This window comes from Cebus imitator, unplaced genomic scaffold, assembly GCF_001604975.1.
Source record: "Cebus imitator isolate Cc_AM_T3 unplaced genomic scaffold, Cebus_imitator-1.0 Scaffold404, whole genome shotgun sequence".
NCBI lineage: Eukaryota > Metazoa > Chordata > Mammalia > Primates > Cebidae > Cebus > Cebus imitator.
This window is the reverse complement of record NW_016107719.1, coordinates 624344-633794: the sequence shown is the minus strand read 5'-3', so window position 1 is coordinate 633794 and position 9451 is coordinate 624344. Positions and strand designations below refer to the sequence as shown.

The 9451-nt window shown below is 59.5% G+C and overlaps 1 protein-coding gene across 1 annotated transcript in view; it reads left to right on the top strand.

The window, feature by feature from the left end:
- CARD10 (caspase recruitment domain family member 10) overlaps positions 1 to 9212 on the top strand; it is a 28182-nt gene extending 18970 nt beyond the window's left edge. Inside the window, exons 12-20 of the mRNA XM_017508935.2 lie at positions 3546 to 3705; positions 4145 to 4256; positions 4670 to 4913; positions 5061 to 5130; positions 6210 to 6312; positions 7487 to 7645; positions 7733 to 7848; positions 8352 to 8464; positions 8859 to 9212. Coding sequence (XP_017364424.2) covers positions 3546 to 3705; positions 4145 to 4256; positions 4670 to 4913; positions 5061 to 5130; positions 6210 to 6312; positions 7487 to 7645; positions 7733 to 7848; positions 8352 to 8464; positions 8859 to 9096 — 1315 coding nt within the window. The 3' untranslated portion in view covers positions 9097 to 9212. The remainder of the gene's footprint in view (positions 1 to 3545; positions 3706 to 4144; positions 4257 to 4669; positions 4914 to 5060; positions 5131 to 6209; positions 6313 to 7486; positions 7646 to 7732; positions 7849 to 8351; positions 8465 to 8858) is intronic.
- The last annotated feature ends 239 nt before the right edge of the window (positions 9213 to 9451 follow it).

Genomic DNA, 9451 nt, shown 5'->3' with positions numbered 1-9451 from the left:
GCCTGTGTCGTGCGCCCACTGTGCGCCGGGCTGCTGGGGCTCTCGCGCCTGTGTCGTGCGCCCACTGTGCGCCGGGCTGCTGGAGCTGTGTTGCCTGTTGTGTGCCCACTGTGTGCTGGGCACCATGCTGGCGATTTTCTCTCCTCTTTCCCATTTTCTGCTCATCTCTTGCCCTTAGCCTCTCTGCCCTGCCCTTTCCAGCTCTTGGAGCCTGGGAGGGGATGATGGATAGTCAGGGACTGGGGCAGGCCGGGGTCCGGCTGACAGATAGCTGGGTGAGGGACAGCAAGGGAGAGCATATGAGCCAAGTGAGGTGCTGGGTGAGAGGGGGCACGGCATGGAGAGCATTGGGGGGTTTCGGGGTGCCGTCTCCCCAGCATAGCCCTGCCACTGCCCCTGCTCGGTCACGTGGCCCCAGGGGATCTCTGGCACCTTCCTTGCAAAGAGAGGGTTACTGTAAGTCATTGCCTGGCTCCACGGCCCCCTGGCTGTGCCATTAACTTTCCTGTTTCAGTTTCCCTTACCTCAACCTTCGGGTTGTCAGGAGGATTGATGGAGGTGATCTGTGTGGCATGCGTCAGTCTCAGCACCAGGTCCCTCACCTGGTCCCAAGCAGGCACGCAGACTACTCAGAGATCTTCCCACAGGGCTCTGGGCGACACTTACTGAGGCCATGTGGCCCATTACTGCTCAGAGCTGGCCGAGCTGGCAGACTTAGCTGTTCCTGTGTGCCTGTGACCTGACCTGACTGGGGAGGGGCTGGGAGCCATCACCTGCTGGCTAGGGATGCCGTGCTTCTCAGCACCCACAGACAGGCGTGGAGGCAGCCAGCTGGTCAGCCAGTCCTGGGAGTGGGGAGCAGGCAGCCCCTCTCCCTGCCGTGACCTTTCTCTACCCCTCCTGCTTGTCTACTGAGGCTGGGGTGGGAGGGACCCTCTCTGGACCCTGCTCCTGGCAAACCCCAGGTGGGCTCTGCAGACCCTGAGGAGTGCTGGGAGCGGGTATCCCTGTCTGTGGAGGCTCAGAGAAGTCACTGGTCCTTTGGGGATGTTGGTAGGGGCGTCCTGGAGGAGGGACGCCTGAGCTGGGTCTTCAGGGAGCTGCAGGAGTTGTCAAGAAGAGCCTGAAGGCCTGAAGTCAAGGCTGAGGTCAGCCTTGATGCTTCCATTGCAGAGGAGACGTGGGTGGAAGAGGGAGCGAGTAGGGGGTGGGTGGGGTGGGGTTGGCAGCAGAGCCTGGGTGCCTTTGCTCACTGGGCTCTGGTCCGGGAGTCCATGATGGTCAGTGGTCTGGGGATTTAAAACAGGTGGGGAAACTGAGGCGAGAGAGAGAGAGAGAGAGAGAGAGAGAGAGAGAGAGAGAGAGAGAGAGGTGATTTGTTATGAATCACACCTGATTCCAGTAAATGTCTAGTTTTGACTGAGCACTTAGAGTCTGCTGGGCCCTGTTCTGAGAGCTGCCCATGGGAAGTAGGTGGAGCTGAGGCTCAGCAGCTGAGCAGCCCGGCCGTCTGACCCCAGCGTTCCTGCTGGTGCACTGCGTGCTGCTCTTCTCAGACTGTCTGACCACAACCCGCAGGGAAACCCAGTGCACACACCTGGAACAAAAGCGTCCCGAGATGACGATGGGATGTACCGGGGCGGCGGTGGGGGGGGGGGGCAGCCTTCTGCTTTCTCTCGTATCACATTATCCAGCTGCGCCAGCCACAACCCAGTAAATGTCAGCACCCGCTAAGGGCCGGTCCTGCAGTGTGGAGGCCCCAGAGCCCTCTGGTTTCCACCTCTCCCTGCATTATCTTTTATTTGCGTCATGTGCCCCCGACACCCACAGAGGTCCAGGGTGCCATTGTCAGCCTTGTGTTATGCATGCGGTAACTGACGCTCAGCAGCTGGCTCATTTGCCCAAGTTAGGGTGCAGTTTGTGCTGGGGTTTGGAGCGGACCGTGTGTTCCAGCCATGCAACCACGGCCAGCATAGCCAGGCTGGGTCTCAGGCCCGCCCCCTTTCCAGGTCACCTCTGTGCAGCCACAAGGTGTGCTGAACGTTGCTTCCCATGCCTGGCTCTGTGTCTTACCTGAGGGGGCGGGGCTGCTCCCTACAGCCATGCCAATTGGGTGAAGCTCCCTGCAGCCTTGCCCTCCCCAGGCTGGCAGCAGGGGGCAGTGCAGCTGTGTCTGGGCTGCAGCTGCTGGGGTGGGAGGAGACTCTGCCCCGCTGCCTCTCCAGTCGGCACACCTGCCAACCTTGGTCCCCCCACCTCCTCCAGGCCACGGGGTCTGGCAGGGAACTTGGGGTTCACTTCTCTCTGAGCCTGGTCCCAAGGCCTCACCTTTTCTCATCCAGAGACAGACAGAAGCCTACTATGATGGGGATTCTGGTGACATCTTAACTGTCAGTGGTCCCACTGCCCATGGGAGGAATACCAGACACCTCTGTTCCATGCCCTTTAAAGGCTGGCTCCAGTTTGCTTTTTCTGGCAGCTGCTTCCCCGGATGTGAAACGAGAATTAGGGCAAGAAGCTTGGCATGGTGTCTGGCGCATGGAGAGCACCCAGGAAGTGCCCGCTGCTACTACTGTTACTTAGTTCTTCCACACATCCTGTATTCTGTCCTCCATACCTTTGCTCTACTTTATTCCTTCAGCCTGGAACTCCGTTCCCTCCATCTGTCACCAAAGTGCTTCTGTTCTTCACGAGGGTATAGCCCAGGCACTTCTTCCGTGGGAAGGCTCTCCTCTCTGCTTCCACTGCTGGCTGTAACCACCTTCAGATCTGTGCCACGTGCTAATGGCGACCTCCCATACCAGACTGTGAGCATAACCAGCTTTTTTTTTTTTTTTTTTTTTCTGAGATGGAGTTTTACTCTGTCACTCAGGCTGGAGTGCAGTGGTGCGATCTTGGCTCCCTGCAACCCCCGCCTCCCGGGTTTAAGCAGTTCTCCTGCCTCAGCCTCCTGAGTAGCTGGAATTACAGGTGCCCGCCACCACGCCTGGCTAATTTTTTTGTATTCTTAGTAAAGACGGGGTTTCATTATGTTGGTCAGGCTGGTCTTGAACTCCTGACCTTGTGAACTGCCCATTTTGGCCTCCCACAGTGCTGGGATTACAGGCATGAGCCACTGCGCCTGGCTGCATAACAAGCTTTTATTAGTCATCTGCTATGTACCAGAGACTGGGTTTGGTGCCAGGGATTCAGCGCTGAACGGTATACAGGTTTGGTCCTGAAGGTGTTTGTTCTGATGGAAGAAATGAAAGGGCTGTGGCAAGGCAAAGTTGGAGTGCCCCTGTGGCAGACTCCACCGCACTGGGTGCCTAGGGGTCCAGGGGAGAGGCTGCTTGTGACTTGAGCTTTGAAGGATGAGCAGCATTTCCCAGGTGGAGAAGGTGAGGAAGGGCATTCCAGGCAGAGGGCACAGAAGATGTAAAGAGGCCTGGGGATTTGAGTCATGGCATACTTGGGGAATGGAATCATTGTGATTTTCCAAGAATGCTGAACTAAATCCAAGTACTGATTGGACTCTAATTCCCATCTCCTTTCTCCCTTCTCAGGTCTCTGGCTATCCGAGTGTCTGGCCGGAGCCCCCCAGGGGGCCCAGAGCCACAGGACAAGGGCCCAGATGGACTGTCATTTTATGGGGACAGATGGTCTGGGGCTGTGGTGCGGAGGGTGATCTCTGGGCCTGGGTCAGCCAGGATGGAACCAAGAGAGGTGAGGTCCTGCCTCCTGAGCTGGGGGGTGGAGTCAGTGCCTTGGCCCCAGCTGGACACCCCCTGGTTGGTGGATCAAGATCACTGGGCGGAGCTTCTGGGGATTGGCCAGAGCAGAAGTGGGCCCACTGATTAGCTGCAGTTGCCCTGCTCAGCCAGGGTTAATTGAAGTCTGATTGGGTGTGGGCTGGGAGGTGGGGCCAACTGACAGCACAGTACATCCCTGTGCTTCCAGGTGGGGAAAGACCTGGATGAGCTGGGCAGGTTGTTGGGGGATCCTTTGGGAGTGGGTCTGACTGGGCTGGGCATGGCAGTTCCCGAGGGGGCACTATCTGAACTGTGAGGCATGATCACTCCTACACCCAGTGTTCCTCCAGCCCCTGGGCTGCTGTACTCTTAGAGGCTCACTTCTTTCCCTCCCTGCCTGGGTTTTCTCCCAGCAAAGAGTGGAAGCTGCTGGTCTGGAGGGGGCGTGCCTGGAAGCCGAGGCCCAGCAGAAAACCTTGCTCTGGAACCAGGGGTCCTCACTCCCCTCCCTGATGGACTCAAAGGGTAAGTCTGGCTTGGGAGTTGGAGCTGATGGCCTGACAGAGGGGTTCTCTAGTTCGTGGTGCATGCTGGGGACCAAAGGCCTGAGAAGGGACTGGCCTTGCCCCAGCTGCCCTTCTCCTAGCTCCCCGCTGCTGCTGCTGCCTCCTCCTATCCCTTCCTTTGTAAGCATCTTACAGTGAAAGGAGCACTGTATTAGGAGTCCAGAGACCTGGGTTTGAGTCCTGGCTCTGCTCCTAGAGGGTACTGGGCTTGGGCAAGTGCCTGCCCCCTCCGAACCTAAGTCTCTCATTCTAAGAAGGGGAAGGTGGGGTCCTGGAGCTCAGGCCTCGAGAGGGCCACGTTTGTGGCCCCACCAAGGGCACTCCTGGACCTCACCATCCTCCTCTTGTCCTCCCTGCCTTATCCATGCCTAGCCTGCCAGTCCTTCCATGAGGCCCTAGAAGCCTGGGCGAAGGGGCCAGGGGCCGAGCCCTTCTACATCCGTGCCAACCTCACCCTGCCCGAGAGGGCAGATCCCCATGCCCTTTGTGTGAAAGCCCAAGAGATTCTTCGGCTGGTGGACCCGGCGTACAAGCGGAGACAGGAATGGTTCTGCACCCGGGTTGACCCCCTCACTCTGCGGGACCTGGACCGGGGCACTGTGCCCAATTATCAGAGGTAATGCAGAGCCAGGAGCCGGAGATGGGGTCCCCCTGGGAGCCATGCCCAGATGGGGGTGCTCTCCCTCCTCCCACTGTCTCTCACCATTTGAGAAGGGATGATGGGCTCTCCTTCCTACACACATGATCCCACTTTCTCCCACAGAGCCCAGCAGCTCCTAGAAGTTCAGGAGAAATGCCTGCCTTCCAGCCGGCACCGAGGCCCCCGCAGTAATGTGAGCATGGCTGGGTGGGCAGCGGGAGGGGGAGCCCCAAGGGTGGGGTCCAAAAGGGAGCTAGCAAACTCTGTTCTCCAGCAACCTAGGAAGATCCTCCCTTCCTCCTTCCCTGGGGCTTTAATTGGTCATCTAGTATGTGCCCAGAAAATAGAACAGCAGAGCTCACTGTGCAGGGTAGTTTAGAGATGAAATGAGATACAGCATGCCTAGTATTCAGGAGTACCTTGGCACATAGTAAGCATTTGACAAAACAGCAGGCACGTCCCCTCTTCCAATGCCTGGATGGCGGCTGGGCTGCATGTCCTGCTGTGCACATGGGCAAGTGAGGCTGAGACATCCGATAAAGGAAGAGCCAGGACCCCAGCCAGGCAGCCTGCATTGGAGCCCCAGCTCTGCCCCTTATCAGCTGTGTGACTTTAGACAATCTCCTGAACCTTCCTTGGGGCTGTTCCCTCATCTGTAAAATGTGGGGGCTGCACCGCCTCTCAGGCTGTCCATGGCGAGAGATGGCCCCTCAGGGGCTTAGCAAGTGTCCATCATGTCGCAGGCATTTGAGACCAGTCCGGTATTGGTATAATCAGTGCTGTTATTGGTTTTATCAGTTTTCCTACCAAGGCCACATTGCTAATTCACTGGCAGAGACCCTAAAGTTGGCCTCCTATGTGATATTTGGTTCTTCTTGACCTCTGGGCCTCATTCTCCCTGTCTGTAACTTGGGGGGTAGACCTAAGGCTCCTCCACCAGGCTCGGATGGGTTGGCTTCCCTGGGGCCTCAGGGCTGGTCACCTTTGAGGATGAAGAGTTCATTCCAGGCAGAAGGCACCGAGGCATGGCTGTGTGTGGTGTTCTTGGAGGGTGTTGGTTACAGCAGGTGCAGTCCCCCTGCTTGGGGGACTGTGCTGGGCAGAACAGGAGAGGGCCTGGTGGAGGCGGGCACCTTTGCTGACCTAGGCTTTTCCGGCAAGCCTGGACCACGGTGGCAGTGGGGCCCACTCAGCCCGGGGTCCCGATTCCTCCTCTCCCTGATGGGGCGAGGCTGAGCTCTCAGATGCTCTTCTCTCCCTGCACCTTCCCAGCTGAAGAAGAGAGCCCTGGACCAACTGCGGCTGGTGAGGCCCAAGCCTGTGGGAGCGGCCGCAGGGGACTCCCCAGAGCAGCCGCTGCTGGAGCCCTGTGGAGGTGAGTGTGTGGGCGCAAAGCTGGATCCCGTGTTGCGCTGGGTGTCCTGTAGTCTGGGTGGCTCCTTTGGCCTAGAAGGGCCTGTTGTGAGGGTTCAGTGGGAGTCATGCTGGGGACCTGAGAGACAAGCCCCACCCCTGCCCTGGTCATTGCCAAGGTTGAGGGAGACCCTGCGGGGATGCATGTGGCTGTGACTGTGTGTCTGCACAAACACCGGCCTGTTTTGTCTGGCAGTGTGTGTGTAGCAGCGCTCGTGACACGTGTGGTGGGGGGCGGGGGTTCATTCCCGGAGGCAGTAGGGTGAGGCCTTAGGCCAGACAGTGAGAAGGGGCTGAGGGAACTCAAATGAGGGAGTAGCAAATCTAGGGCAAGAGGAGCGGATAGTTAGGAAGGACTTCCTGGAAGAGAGGGAGTTTCCACTGGGGACTGCAAGGATGAGGAGGAGTTCGTTCCAGGCATAGAGGCATGGCTGGGTGTGGTGGCCTTGGAGGGTGTTGGGTACGGCAGGTGAGTATTGAGTACCAGCTCTGTCGGGTGTTGGGGACATGACTCCCTGCCCTCATTCAGCTGTCTAATGAGTGGGTAGGGGATCAGATGATCCCACCTGTGAACACAGAGTGTGAGGTGTGTAGCGGAGAACTGGAGGCCATGGAGCACATGCCAGGGCCCTGCTGTCTGAGGACTAGGGAAGGTGGGACCTAGGCTCTGAGGGAGGGCAAGGGTTAACGCTTCTGGTGGCTCCAGGGCATGCAAAGGCCCTGTGGTTGGAGGCAGCTGAAGGGAGAGGGGAGGCTGGTGGTGTGGGGTCCGTGGCTGGCAGCCTCCCCAGGTGCTCAGGCAGGGCTGCGTCACCCATGCGGAGAAGGTGGCTTTTATTTCTGAGAATCTGGGAGGTCACTGGTGTGTCGAAAGCAGGGGAGTTAACATGATCGGATTTGCTTTTTAAAGCCTGACCGCTGAGTGGAGAATGACCTATGGGGGGCAGGGATGAGGCAGAGGAGCAGGCAGGAGCCTACTGCCACCGTCCTACTGTGTGTGTGTGCGTGCACGCGCACACTCGGGTAGGAGGAGCAGGACTGAGGAAGGGATGGGTGGTGGGGGTTTTGGGGTATTGAGGAGTTGCTACCCTGCCTGCCTGTGCCCTTATCTCTTCTGTGCCCCACCCCTGCCACAGAGCCAGAGCGCAGCCTCAGACCCTACAGTTTGGTGCGGCCACTGCTGGTGTCTGCCCTGCGGCCTGTGGTGCTGTTGCCTGAGTGCCTGGCACCCCGGCTCATCCGCAACCTGCTAGACCTGCCCAGCTCCCGGCTGGACTTCCAAGTTTGCCCCGCAGGTGAGACCGTGTGCCTGGGAGGGCTGGGGGGTTTCCGGCAGCCAGACCCCATGGACTCCATCTCTCCCTCTCTGTTCCCCTGTGCAGAAAGCCTCTCTGGGGAGGAACTGTGCCCATCCTCAGCACCCGGAGCCCCCAAGGCCCAGCCTGCCATCCCCGGGCTGGGCAGCAGGATCCGGGCCATCCAGGAGTCTGTTGGGAAGGTAGGTGCTGGGGGCGGGCCTGGGGTGCTCCCAGGGGTGCTCCAGAGTGGGTGCTACTGTTCTGGGCTTGAGTGCCAGCATCTGAGTGCCAGCCAGGCTGTGCTGCTCACTGCCAGGGCAACCCTGGGAAAATTCTTTCCCTCCTCTGGTCCTCAGTTTCCTCACCTGGATGGGAGGGCACAGTTGACTGCCTGTGGGTCCCCCTCAAGGTGTTCTACTGCCACAGCTCATCTACACATTCTTGTCCTTGAACTTGCCACTATCTGGGAGCTGGCGGTCAGCTGTAGGGTGGTGGGTGGGTTTGGGTCAGCTCCATCCTCGGGGTGGGGGGAGGCCCAGGTCCCGTCTCTCCTTTTGGGCTCCTTCTTTGCTGCCAGGGTCCCTCTGGGTGGGGAAGCAGGACTTGCACCTGGGAGGGTGTGATGGGGGACCTGTCTGGGGGCAGAGCCTGGGAGGCTGATGTCTCTGGGCCGGGAGTAGTGTAGCCTCGATCCTCTGAGCAGAAGCACTGCCTGCTGGAGCTGGGTGCTCAGGGTGTGCGGGAGCTGGTGCAGAATGAGGTCTACCCCATCGTCATCCATGTGGAGGTGACCGAGAAGAACGTCCGGGAAGTCAGGTGAGGGGGGTGGGTGGCTCAGCGGGAAGTGAGCAGTGTGCGGGCACTTGGACCAGAGAGCATCCTCCTGGAGGATGCCTCTCCCCCTCCCTCCCCACCATCTCCATCTGTCTCTCTTGGGTTGTCCGTCTTCTCTTTCCCCTTAGTCAGAAGCTGCACATTATGGAATATTAAACACTTTTGTAGTAGACACTGGGGGCCTTCCGCTTGCTTGTATCCCCGGCCTTGGCCCCGGCCACTCTCCTTATTTGTTCCCACCCCCAGCTCAGGCAGCTACCACCTTTCAGGTCCCCACTTGCCCGTCTGGAGGGTCAGATATCCCCCCTGCCTCGTCCCTCTCTCCCTGTCCGTCTTGGTCCCCCACTTTGACCACTGCCCACTCCTCTCTTGGCAGAGGTCTGCTGGGCCGGCCGGGCTGGCGGGACTCAGAGCTGCTGCGGCAGTGCCGTGGCTCGGAGCAGGTGCTCTGGGGGCTGCCCTGCTCCTGGGTGCAGGTGCCCGCCCATGAGTGGGGCCACGCAGAGGAGCTGGCCAAGGTGGTGCGCGGCCGCATCCTGCAGGAGCAGGCCCGCCTCGTGTGGGTGGAGCGCGGCGGCGGCAGCAGAGGCTACGGCGGCAGCAGTGAGGCCTGAGGCTCATCTGATACCTGCGGCTTCTTCCCAGGCCAGTTGCGGCGAAGCTGGGTCCTCCCGCCCTGAGCCTTCCTAGAACCTTGGACTCCCAGTCGCAGGGCCCTTGACTCTGGCCTCTCACCCCCGAGGCTGTCTCTGGCCCTGCCCAGCCTGCAGGAGCCCCGGGACAGAGCGCCCACTCCCCTGTACTTGCTGCTCTGGGCCTCCCCACCTGTCCTGGGGTCTCCACAATCCCACTAGTGGGTCTCACTAGTGTGTGTCTTCTCCTTAAACACTTGCCCTGGAGCCTGTTCTCACACCTGTGCACAGGTTTGCACACTCAAGTTCTCACGGGTAGGCTCAGGTCTGTCCCTCT